Source organism: Python bivittatus, unplaced genomic scaffold (genome assembly GCF_059951505.1).
Source record: "Python bivittatus isolate LINGU-HERP-01145 unplaced genomic scaffold, Pbiv_v1 ctg000680_np1212, whole genome shotgun sequence".
Classification (NCBI taxonomy): domain Eukaryota; kingdom Metazoa; phylum Chordata; class Lepidosauria; order Squamata; family Pythonidae; genus Python; species Python bivittatus.
The window spans coordinates 7,971,215-7,984,489 of record NW_028277095.1 but is presented as its reverse complement, the minus strand read 5'-3'; the positions used below and the strand labels follow the sequence as shown (position 1 = coordinate 7,984,489).

At 45.7% G+C, this 13,275-nt stretch overlaps 1 protein-coding gene across 1 annotated transcript in view; it reads right to left on the bottom strand.

Moving 5' to 3' along the window:
* ANTXR1 (ANTXR cell adhesion molecule 1) overlaps positions 1-13,275 on the bottom strand; it is a 163,680-nt gene that overhangs the window by 121,828 nt on the left and 28,577 nt on the right. Inside the window, exons 4-7 of the mRNA XM_088151989.1 lie at positions 10,983-11,064; positions 10,608-10,641; positions 7,473-7,552; positions 1,638-1,706 (exon numbers count right to left, since the gene is read on the bottom strand). Of these exons, the coding sequence (XP_088008115.1) occupies positions 1,638-1,706; positions 7,473-7,552; positions 10,608-10,641; positions 10,983-11,064 (265 nt within the window). The remainder of the gene's footprint in view (positions 1-1,637; positions 1,707-7,472; positions 7,553-10,607; positions 10,642-10,982; positions 11,065-13,275) is intronic.

The following is a 13,275-nucleotide window of genomic DNA, read 5'->3' as shown; positions in this document are numbered from 1 at the left end:
TGTCTGAGGTGCTTTCTCAGGTTACAGTTCTGCTCTAGACTCAGATTTCTTTTTTCCGACTGTTGTCTTGGTTGCAGCTCTTCCCCCTGTTCCTCAAGGTTATTCCTTGTTCCCGTTATATCTCCTTATGTTGCTTCTTTAAGAGCTTCTTCTCTTTCCTGCAACCCAACACCTTGCTCACTGCTTCTTCTGAAACCAGGGGAGAGATGGTTCACACCAACCCAGGGGCTGACCCAGCCAAGCTGCCCTTTGCTGTTTGATGGTTCTTGTGCAAGGAAAGAGCTGTCCTGGAGCAGGGTCCCAAAACCCCAAAAATCACTCTCATCATGCCACAAAAGACAGCAGCGAAAGTAGAGCAGTTTTTCTCTTGTGGGGCATGTGGATAAACCCAAAGAGTCTTTGCCTACAGCCAGCATTGATTGAGTAGGTGCCATCAAGTCAGTGTCATCTTTTAGCAACCGCGTGGATACATTTTCTCCAGGATGGTCTGCCCCCAGCCTGGTCCTTCAGGTCTTCCAACAGTGACAGCAGGCATGGGCCACCCTTTTTCTGGAGGAGACCTTGGGGTCAGGATGTTGGGAGAACCATATGGTGGGTGGGGCTAAAAGAAATGGGTGGAGCCAGAGGAAAACATGGTGGGGTTATCTGTTCTCCTTGACCCCCATCTCCTGTTTCTTCAAGCAGCTGGCTGCTGTGAAAGGACAGGCAGCCCTGAGCAGAAGACCGAGGTGGATCTTTGCAGAGGGGTTTTGAAATCAGGCCAAGGGTGAAATATGGCCCTTGGCCAGAAAGCTGCCCACCCTCTGACCTGCGCTAGCAACCATGATCCTCTACATGGCCACCCAGAGCAGAGAGTCTTATTGGATTCTCAGAATCTGGCAGCATCTGGCAACCTTCTCTGGGCTGGAAATACTCAGTACTAACCACCTTGGCCTGATAGCACTTGGAAGGGAGACCACCAGGAAATATGGGGCTGTAGTCAGGATACATCGTGGAAGAAGGCACTGGCAAGCCGTGTCTCAGTGGGCAAGAAAACGAGGCGGGTACATCCATGAAATCACCAGGCACTGAATTTTGCATTTACGTGGCATTTTTGCCCAATCTACAATATGCACTGTATAATGATAAGCCCTTAAAGCTTGAAATGTAGTAATTTTAAGAGTGCCATTCTCTGACTGAAGAGCTTTACATCCAAGAAGATCTTAACGAACACATTTTTTTAAATAACAGATGAAATAAATTGCTCTCATCCGAGATGAGATTCAAATCGTTCAGATTGCTCTCTCTCTGAAGCTCAACCAAGTTCTTTGGACTGAGAAGATGGCTGTCTTTTCAGAGCAAGATCTTGCTGCCAGAACAGGGCATCTTTTAGAAAACAAGGTGGCTTTTGAAGAGGCATCTGCAGGGGAAGTCCAAAAAGTCAATGCGGTGGCCACGTCACGGCAGGGATGGCTGTGATGCACGTCAAGAAGGGTTGGGGCTTGGATTCCACGGTTCTGGCCACTATTTTGACTTTTTGGACCCATTCCCCACAGACAGCCTTGGACTTCCGGCTCCCTCAAAAGCAATTTCAAATGAGAGTGAAAGCTGTCACGCTTAAACCAAGCTTTGCCCAAATGCGAGAGAACCAAAATTACCTGAGTTTCATTGAAATCTTTCACACCGACACAGTACACTGTCGCTCCCAGGTCACGGGACCGGTTAGCCTTGGAGGAGAGACAAAAGCTTTGATTATCACCCAGACAGGATAAGGAAACAGTCCAATGATGTCTTTGTGTGTGTGTGTGTGTGTGTGTGTGTGTGTGTGTGTGTGGCAATTCTCAGAATGGGGCCTCTGAACCACCATCCTATCTCCTGGCCCATCTCACCCACCTGCCTGCCAGCTCAGCAGTAAAGAAAACCCTGTATCCAAGAGAGCAGGATTACCTTTCTGTTTGGGATGTACCCCATAATTATGATTAAAGGAAAGAGACTGTCAGGCTGGGGGGGGGGAGGGGGAGCACAGCTGTTTCATCTTCTATGCAAGCCTTCCTGGCCCTCCATATATGTGAGATTAAAACTTCCCAGGTTGGTTGTGGGTGATGAGATCTATTGCACTCCCAAAGATCTGGAGACCCCGGTGTGGAGAAGGCTTTTCTTCTCTGCCAGGGCACCTTGCAAGCCACGAGCTTCCACTCCTGATACGGTGCTTTCGCCCCAGTGCCCTTTGCCCACTCCAGATGCCCACGGCAGGGACACTGGCTTTAATTCCAGCAGGAGTCATGTGACGGCGGGGGCCAATCAGGGCTCAGCTGGCCGCATGAAACTGCTGCTCTGGGTCTCCCTTGGACTTTTCAGCAGCAGTTGCCCGCGGCGGTGGGGTCCGTGCTGATCCCTGCCACCTGGGATGGCAAGATCTAGCCTCGCCGCACTCTGTGCCTCCCTATTGCTAAACAGCACAAGCACAATCAGAACAAAATAGCCACACCGTGAATCCAGCCGTATCGTGCCAGGCCCGATGAATGTGCCCCTACGTGCCCAGCCTCTCTGCAGACCAGTAGCCGTGTTAAGGAAAAGCCTCCGTGAGACGGGAATGTTCATCCGAGCATCCCCCCTTTCTCATGGCATCCTTCACCAATGTAATGTTTAAAAACCCATTGAACTTAGTGGTCCCCTGGATCGCATGGGGAACCTAGAACAGTACGCCGACTTTGGCATTATATTTGAACCCATCTGCTTTACTGCCCTGAGGGAAAGGCGTTTCCCTCCCATCCTGGTTTCTTGTACTTCTTATTCATTATTCTCATGGACTGGCATTGTTCCCCATTTGGTGCTTAAGGCATAACATTCTGCAGGGAGTCCCTATTTTAAGGGCGGGTTCCGTTCCCAAGGTCTGTCCTTAAGTTGAATTTGTATGTAAGCCAGAGCAGTACTATTGTATAATACTGCATAAGTAGTACTGTGTAATTAACTCAAACCGTTGTGTATTTCACTTGAATCCTTGTGATTTAATTTGAATTTTGCTACAATAGGTTCTGTTCTTAACTATGGGCCATCCTTAAACCGGGTGTTCTTAACCTGTACCTTCTCTGCAAACATCGTATCGCTTTAGTTCTATTAACCACAGCTGAAGTATTCACTCCAACTTTTGCTCCAAGGGAAAATATTTTTTCCACACTATGGCAGGGTTGGATTTTATCTGCGTCACGCTCTCCCTCTTAGGCATCTATTAAATGCCAATAAAACATGCAGAAGAAGTTACCAAATTTATATCACGGAAGAGTGTCCCCAGGGAGGATCAAGAGAGTCAAGAGGACAGCTGTGACCACACAATTGAAGCCCTGCCCTTGCGACATACCCCATGACTTTTTTGCCCTCCTCGTACCACAGCCCTCTGGACGGAGGCATTTTGAGACAGGCCTTTTGCCTACTAATCCCCCTTTTAAGACCTGCAAAGTTGGCTTCCACCCTTTCTACCTCCTTTTCTATGCATCTTTTAACGACTGTGGTAGAGTTAAAAGGGTGGGGGACATCTTCTTGTGTTAAATTCATTCAGGGAGGAATGCAATCTCCCCATTAGGACAAGCCCTGGCCCTAATGCTCAGCCCCACCCTGTGCAAAGCAGGCGGACCCCAGGAGGGAAATTTGGCCTTGGAGTGATCCTGCCGCCTGGCCTGATGCTGAGGGTTTACAGCCCAGGCAGACGCCTTTGAGCAGGAAGAGCGTTTAAAGCCTCCGGTCAGATTGCAAAGAAGAGCAAGAGGAACGAAGCAAAAACCAGTCCTTTGCTGGAAAACGCCTTTTCTTATCGCAGAACAAACGTACGGGCAGATTCCAAGGGGGCTGCGTGCAGTTTTTCTGTAATGACCTAATGTGGGATTATTCTTGGTTGCCCCAGAGGGCAGGACCAGAGCCAAGGGGTTAAAACCGCGAGAAAGTTGGTTTCGAGCGAGACCTCTGCAGAAACATCCTGACTGTACAAGCTGCTAATGGGTGGAACAGGCTGCCCCGCTTAGGGGGTAAATCCCCTTCACTGGGGGTCTTAAAAAAGAGTTTAGATGGCCATGAGCGGGGGGTGGTCTAGATCAGTGTTTCTCAATCTCAGCAACTTTAAGACGTGTGGACTTCAAATCCCAGAATTCTGCTGAGGTTGAGAAACACTGCTCTAGATGGCTCTAAGCTCTCTCTTATTTATTATTTCTTTTAATGTTCAAGAGGACATGTTTAGACTAGGGACAGAGGCCATGACTACAGTTCCCATAGCACGTTCATTTTTTCCCCCGTGCACCTCTGAGTCCGTATTGACTCCTGGTGATTATATGAATTAGTCCCTCCAAGACTTTGGGGAGTGACTTGCCCTGCCCTCCTCCTTCCCGGGGCTGAGAGAGAGGGACTGGCCCAAGGTCACCCAGCTGGCTTCGTGCCCAAGGTGGGACGAGAACTCACTGTCTCCCAGTTTCTAGCCTGGGGCCTCAACCACGGCACCGAACGGGCTATGCTAAAATAGGTCTTCTAATTTTACCAAGCGTTCTTTCCCTGCAAAAGAGACTTCTCCTGGTCTGCCTTAAAACTGACATTTGAAGCTTGTTTTGTTATTTGAAATGGCTGCAGTTTGGGGTTTGTTACCTTTCTTCCCCTGCTACCTATTTTTCCATAAAAAATAAAATCAATGAAATAAAAGAATAAACAAGAATAATTCTCTCCTGATGTTCTCTTGGAAATTTGGGGAACCCAGGAAACTGCAGGATGCTGTAAAGACTGGATGTTCACCTGGCTTCCTGGCCACAGTTCTGGGAATTCCCCCTCCCCATTTTTTTTTAACTGCCAGCAACTTCTTTTCCACCAGATTGAATGGGAATGATGCAGAGAGGTGAGAGAGGCAATTCAGGCTGCATTTTCTGCACAACAATAATTATGATGTTAGAAGAGGGCTAAAATTAAGCATCTTACAACAGGAACCTCGTCCTGTGCAAGGCCATTCAGTTCCCAGGAGTCCTAAAAGAAGATACTGTTGATAAATCCATCTCATTCCGTTGCTTCGGACAGAGATGATGGGCCAAGCTAGCTTTCTCCAACCTGATGCCCTCTAGGAGTGTTGCGGACTAAAAATTCTGTGAAAGGCCAAGCTGAGCCATTGAGGGATCTCTCCATCCTCATGCTTTTGAAAAACTTTTCTGGGGGGAATCCAGCCAAGGTAATCCACTCTCCCCATCCTGGGGCCCTAAAATAATTAGTCCTTTTTTCTAGAACTCTGGTGTCAGCACTGCAGATTCGTGTAATTGAAAAATGAACACGTCCTCTGGTTCATCCCTCCAAAGACGTAGCAACCAAACTGTAGCGCACCATTCTTCAGGCTAAGCTGAATCCTTAAGCGTTTACTTTTTGCAGTCAAAGATGACAGCTGACAGAAAGAGCAGCAACATTTTCCTTGGGAAAGTCTCTTGGCTAAGGATGGGAGAGAAGTTCATTTGGCTTCTATTTTACTACGTGCTTTCTTAATGTGTGCTTCCCACAACTATGTGGGAACAAAATGAATGCTCACGTGGACTTAGAAAAAAAAAGAAGAAGCAAAACCTGGTTGATGGTAGGTAAGATAGGAAGAATGAAAAATACAGCAAAACTGAAATAAATAGATTTGCCCACTCCAATCCTTGCAAAGTGAGGAGTAGGAGAGCTCACAAATACAATTGTACAGGACATTAAGTGCCAGGCAAGCCTCTTACTTCCCCTCATCTTGTCACTTCTCAGGAGAATAGCCAATTCATCTGCATATTTCACTTTACTTTATTTAAAGATTTCTATTCTGCCCTTCTAATGCAACTCCCTGTTAAGATGAACTTCTGAACTGTCAGACTGTGGCTTCCAGCTTGTTTGGGCAAAGTTCTCTTGTTTGCAAGAGTCTCCAGAAATAAAGCTGAGTCCAGCTGTCAGGCCGGTGAAAATGACATGCCAATTTTGAGCCTCTGATGCAGACAGATAAAAACACTGTCTGCAAAGATGTGCCATTAACCTCACCGGATCTCACAAGTCTCTCTCTCTCTCCTGGGGCAAACCCAAGATAAATTAATGTGTTGACACTAAGAATTCATTCCTTTCCTTTCCTGAGAAACCACAAGAGGTAGAAAAACTGGGTTTTATCTGCAAGGAGAAGATCTGTCATCCTCTTCTCCCACAAAAGCACTCAGGCCAAGAAAGAGATTAAGGACATTCTTTGATTGAGTTTTCAATAGGAGCTGAGATTTTAAAACCAACCTGCTTCTGGATTTATAGGAGGGACACAGTTCCCATGCCCCAGGGTTGGGCAACGTTTTGGTGCTTTTGGGTGCCACTTTGGGTTAAGGCCACATAACCTATGGGCAAAACTGGATTTGGAGTAATATAAAAACAAAACTAGTAGAGCTCCTCACCTTCCCATTTCCACTTTCTGTTGTCCCTGATGTTCTCAAGATCCTGTTTCTGCAAGATTTTGTGGTCACAGAGTCCTATGTGGTCAGACCATCTGAAGCTCTAGCTTCTCTTCTGAGAGGGCTGCAAGTTTTGAGCTGTGCAAGAAGGAGCTGATTGGAAGTTCTAGTAGCTATAGAGTTCTGGCGGGCGGGGGGGGGGTTGATCTGAGAAACTTTTATTGTCCTTGCAGATCATAGCCCTTGGAGCAGCAAAGTCTTTTTAGATACTAACAACTGCAAAATTCCCAAAGAAAAGGGGGCCAAGGCGTCTTCTGGGGTCTGAAGGAACATAGGCACCTGCAGAGGGACTATCTCAATAGCAGTAGAGGGTGCATCTGTGGTTACTTTCCCCTGATCTAACCCATTGCTTCTCAATTTCAGCAACTTGAAGATGTGTGGACTTCAACCCCCCAACTTCCCAACCAGCACAGGCTGAGGAATTCCGGGAGTTGAAGTCCACACATTTTAAAGTTGCTGAGGTTGAGAAACACTGATCTAACCAGAGACTTGACTAGCCAACAAATGGCGTTGTCAGACAAAGGACTCAATTTCTGGAAAGAGATGCCATGAATGACCAAATGTCCAGATACTGCAGCACAAAGAAAATGTAAAGGCAGGTAAATGTAGGAATGCATGAATCACTTTCTAATTGAACCATTCCATATTCCAGGTACTCAGTTATTTGTCCAGTCCACTGTTAGCTTATTCCACAGCCACCTTCAGAGCCCCCTGGACAGAAAGGCGGAATAAATATCAGTCTAATCAATATCATAACCTTTTAAGTTCTCTGCCATTCTGCATTTTTTAAGCTACAAGAAAATCCACCTTTGCTTTCATATACAATTTTCCCCAAGATATTTTTTCTCCACTTCCCTGAAGTAGGTATTTTTAGATGTAATTTTCTGAGAAATATTTCCAGATTGACATGACAGGTTCCATTCTGAGAGAGCACATCCTTCTCCTTGAAAAGAAACCTGCGGTGATTTTCGGTAAGAAGACAAGTTGCATCATTCCATTCACCACAGACCTTCAGTGCAACTCTCCTACCTCTCGTTCTGCATAGAAGAAAAGGTCCTCATGTAGTTCTCCATCTGTCAGGGCAATAATGACACTGGCAGTCCTATAACCTGATGAGGAAAGCCATTCCAGAAACAGCATTAACGGTCAGGGATACTGGAACAACAACTAGCATCTTCTCTTACTCAAACACGTTTCTGCATATCTGGTGCTGTTTGCAAACCAACACAGAAGTTTCTTTCATGCTTTACAATCACATTGGGACAGCCATTTTTGCACAAACTCGGCTTTATACAAACAACTAAGTATTTAATGTAGTGGTTAAGGGCACCAGGCTAGAAACACCAGGCTAGAAACTGAGTTCTAGTCTTGCCTTAGGCACGGAAGCTGGCTGGGTGACTTTGGGCCAGTCCCTCCCTCTCAGCCCTGGAAAGAAGAAGGTGATGCCAAACCCCTTCCAAAAAGGGTGCCAAGAAAACTGCAGGGACTCATTCATGTGGACATCAGGAGTCAAGGCTGACTCAGATAAGAGAGCCAGTTTGGTGTGGTGGTTAAAGGCACCAGGCTAGAAACCAGGATTCTTGGGGACTTGGGCAAGCAGTTGCCAGGAGTCCAGACTGACTTGAAGGCATGCCCACACTCACCACACATGCATTTAATAGGAAACCAGACATAATTCAGACTCTGTACTGAATATGTAAGTATGTTTTCTAAAGCATCTTGCTTACCCAATCTGTACGTTTACTTTTTGGATATAAACTTAAAAATAATTTTTAAAGTATAAGCACACATGTGTGGGCATGATATCCTTCGTGGCTGTCTGCCCAAAGAGCAAATGCAGGGCTGATGCCCCAGACCGCAACTCTGGTTGCAGCTCCCCCCAGGTCCCCTCCAGACCATTCAGGGTTCATGTTTTATGGCAGGAATATGGGAGGCTACTTCATGATAAACTGGGCTGGTGAACCAAAAGGACAAGAAAAGATTTGTCAGACATGGGCACAAAGTAAATCAGCGTGCCCTGGTGACAGAGGGAGAGTAAAAATTGTGCCAAGCATTCGTGCATGGGCAAGATGCACTTCAGCCCAATTCCTCTTCTATCTTGGCACGGGCGCTCACGCACCATAGCGCCACACGTTAGCGATGATCGAATCTTGGAGGAATCCTGAACTTTTTTTTCCTGTGTGCCTAAATGGATGGAATCTGATAAGAGAATAGTAAATCCACATTAAGCTGAACTTAATCTCCCCTTTTATTAAAAATTATGGATGGGATGAGGAGAAACAATTAAAGGCTGCTGTTCTCCCTAGAGCTGTGCATTTATTCATTTTCCATGGGGCCTGAAGGCAAGGGGGCTCCGGAAGAGTAGAAACACTGGGATTGCTTTAGGGCAGAAGGGCTCATCATGGAGAAGAGCCAACATATTATCATCCCGATTACAACGTGCCATCTGAAGAGAATGCAGAATTACTGCCCAAAGGCGTTCTTATCGCCCCAAGATTGTTATCATGATCTGAGTGTGGTCTAGGCTTGTCCGTGGTGCGGGCTCCAAATTAAAATTAATTTGGTTGTGGCTGTCAATCTGAGTCACACGTTACATGCTCAAGTGAACATGTTGCTGTTATGAAAATGAAGATAACCTCAAGAATTCTGTCTGAAGACAAAAAAAATTAAAGTTCCAGTAATTATCAGTGTTTGCCAAATATCTTAAATTGCTACAGGGAATTTTCTGTCCCAGAGAACAGCGGCCGGGTATTGAAAGACCTGCACCTTCTAGAGAGGATGATGGGAAAGTGATTTAAACTTGATTTAATTGTGTTTGGGGGGTGTGGGATGGAGGGTGAAAACCAGCGGCCTCTGCAGGGGGGTCAAAAAAATCACAACAGATGTGAAAAGGGGATGGGGCTTCAATTACACAGTCGTGGTCATCCTCCTGATACGTTTACCAGGCAAGACGCCCCGTATGTAAGTTTTATTTTTGCCCCACTGCAGATGATGACTTCCATGCTTTATACACTATGCATAAAGGCAGATTATAGAAAACCAACTGCTGAGGTTAACCTAGCAAACGGGGCTTTTAAAAATTTAGAAGAAGATTTAAAACAGCATGAAACTGAAGCAGGGATATGAGGTAGCTGGATGAAGCATCAGATGGGTTAATTTGCTTCCATTTCAAAGTGGATTTTCTTTTTTTTAGAAAGCCAGAACTGCTGATCAGTCATTTGCCTTTGTGGATAATGTGTAGTTTGCCCCGTAGCGGATCTAACCAGAGGTGTGACTTAATAGCAGCATGTTTGATTACAAGAAGATACCAGAAGTTATATTTTCACACTGTAGATGTGATTCCACAGAACCACCGATCAAACTTAGGCAGCGAATGCATTCCGACGTCTGCCCAGGGTTGTTTTATGAGTTGGGCAGAAAACAAAGTAGAAGAAATAAAAGAATAAAAGAACAGAGCTGGGTCTCAGCAGGTTCAAATGTTATGGAACCCAATCCAATGGAGCCTACTTCTGAGTAAACACCCAGAGAGACTTTCCTTGGGCTCAAACTTCCATTCAAAAGCACTTAGAAATCCAGCTAAAATCAAGGTTTCACAACGCACAGCCTGGTTATTAACATTTAATTTAGAACTTTATTACATTGTCCTTTGCAATAGCTAAGATGCTCCAATAACATTTCCGGACAGGCCAGCAGTCTCTAGCAAAGATTCCTGGCAACCTTAATAAAAAAGTTTTAATTCCTGCACATTCAGAGGTTTTATTATTTCCTGTTGTTCCCTGCTGGGAGGAATTAGTGCTGAATTGCCTGCAACTTTTTTTCTTGACTTGTCCTAGTGTCAGTTTTGTTCCTAAGCTGGGATGGGGTTAATTACCGTACTTATTCCTTTCATATACGTGTGTCTGTATGTCGTATCGAAATAGCACTACTTGGCACCAAGAGAGAGATCTGTGGGCTCAATCCACAGCCCAGGAACTCCGTTCTAAGGTCTCTGTCTGCAGAGGAACTTATTTGTCTTTGTAACCCCACCCACTCAGTGAACAAATTTTTTCCCCACCTTCACAATAATTGCAAATATCAGGAGTAGGGAAGGCAAGGCAATGAAGGAAGACACTCTTAACTAATGAGCAAAAATAATAACTACTATTTTACTGAACTTATTCTTACCTTGAACATTTTCATGGTAAATTTGCTCACTTGCCTAAAACAGAACCAAAGAGGATTGTTATGATGTATACATATGGCTAAAGTATCGCTTCAAATGTCCGTAGCAAGAATAGTGAGAAACTGCCCTGTTGGGAAGCTGCGGGTAGCAGCTGTTCGGCCACGGCCACGGGGCATCTGCAGGGGCAAATCAAAAGTCAAGGTGGAGACTGCGACCACGTGATTGAAGCCCCATCCCGTTTTTATGTGTGTCCCACGCGTAAAGCATATCAAAACGGGCTGGGGCTTTGATGGCATGGCGGCAACCACCACCTTGGCTTTTTTCACACTTCCCGGGCACATTCCTGCCCAGGACTTATATTCTTGGGTGTTATTTACCCTTTCGAATCCTTCATGCATGTACGTGTCTCCTCCAGGCAAGACCTTCTGAAGTTCGTCTAAGCCTTGACGGATTCGTTCCCTGTAACAGCAGAAGACGCAATCTTTCGTTAGGGCAAGGTAGGCACGCGAGAGGTGTCACAGCTCTGAACTCTCCACTGTCTGCTTGAAATAAAACATTTTGAGATGCTGTGGTGAAATAGAAGTGGTGAAGAAAACTGTTGTTATCTCAAGGCAGGACATTCTACGCAGGCAGCCAGGAAGGTGATACGGCTGATAGCTCTTTTGCCTTCTAGGCATGGGAAAAGTTTTATTTTGCTAGGACTCCAGACTTTCTTGATTCTTTCCTGAACCTCCCAAAGATATCAGTGGTGTGGCAACCTGTGAGCTCAGTTTCCAGAGGCCTGAGAAAATGTAAGGGTAGGAAAAGGGGGAGACAGCTGGATTTTTCCCTTCAACTTTACCATGGACCAATATCTGCAGAAACACGCCATGGGAAACTCTGATAAAGAAGTGCCAGATTTACCCACATCTGTCTTCCTCCCTCCCTCTTACTCTTCTTCTCTTGCTCTGCTAACGCTACTGCACTAAAGAGTAGAAACCTGAGCGGATAGGAACAAGGTGTCCTTTAAGACAGAGAAATGCAAGGTATTATATTTGGGGGGGAAACATATAGAGCACGTATACATAAAGGGGGATTTGTGGCTTGGGAGCTCTTCCTCGGGGAAGAACTTGGCTGGGGCCATTGACAACAAGCTAAGCTTGAGCCAGCGGTGTGAGGCAACTGCTAGATGGGCTAACACAGTTCTGGGCTGCGTTTGAAGAAGCATTGCATTAAAGGTACGTGAGACTACACCTGGAGTGATATGGACAATTCTGGGTGCCAGTTTCAGAGGGGTATTGACAGGCTAGGACAGGTTCAGAGGAGGGTGACAAAGATGGTCCAGAGATTTGGGGACATGTTCTATAAGAACAGGCTGACGGAACTGGGTTGTTCAGCCTGGAGAAAAGAAGACGAGGAGGAGACATCAGTGTCCAAATGCATAAACTTGAATTTAATTTATTAGAGGTGTTACAGCCACCCACTCTATTAGACGCTGGCCAGCTTACAAAAGCCAGACACCATAATGACAATTAAAAGCACTTAAACCCACATAAACCCACAAACACAGCCAGCCTGGACTACAACAACCAGAATGATAAACCATACAGATAGAACAAGGGCTCCACAAATACAGTACCACCATAAACCCATAAACCCATTACAATGATGCCCTGGGGAAGACGCCATTTTCCACGGTCACGGAAACTAGAACCAAAAATAATGGCTACAAGGTGCAGCTATCTAGATTGGGGGGGGGGGGGGGTGAGCCCAGAAAGATGGTGTCGAGCTAGCATCTGCTCTTAAGAGCTCCCTCTAAAGCCACTTTGTAATTTTTAACTAGCTCTTTTGCTTTTATTCCATTCCATTCCATTCCATTTTCTTTTTATTTCATTTTTGTTTTATTCTTGTTCGGCTGGAGACCTGTATTTTTATTATTTTTACTGGAGACCAGTATTTTTACCATTTCTGCCATGGGGCAAAGGAAGCAGAGGCAATGCTCACGCTCTGCTCCTCAGACTTCACTCAAGCCCTCCAAACAGCTCAAAGCTGTCAGTTATTTAAACAGGAATCAGCTCCTTGCCGTAAGTAACCAAACCCCATTTACTCTTCCTGATCGCCTCTCTTAGCTAGGACCCCCCGGGATGGGATCTATAAGCGGAGATAGAGAGCTCCCAGCTTTTAGATCTTTCCACTTCTTTCCCCAAGGAAGCTGCCCCCTCACAGATTGCAGCTGTTTGTCCAGCTGCCGCAAGGCTTACACAACAAGGGGACGAGGACTTAAAAAACGAAAAACTTACTGACTTTACACCCAGACCATGCCTACTGACGGCACAAACAGTATTGTCAAGTTTTGAGCTTCTGACCACAGTTAACAACAAAGTGGACACTCTGAAAGAGTCTCTTGTAAGCTGGAACACGGCCATCCGAACACTGCTGCCAAGTCAGTCAAAACAAGAGACAAAGGATGTCTCAAAGGCAGATCAGAGTGGTGGGAAGGTGGATCCTATTTTGGAACCTAAAGAGCGAGTGAGGGATAAATTAAGAGATCTAAGCCTGCATCCAGAGGAGTGTGCAAGGCGAGCACTGCTCTCTCAGGAAGCATTGGATGAAAGGCAATGAAACCATAACTGTTACTTTCAGCCAAATCAGATCACTCTACAAATGCAAAATAACTAGAGCAAATAGAGG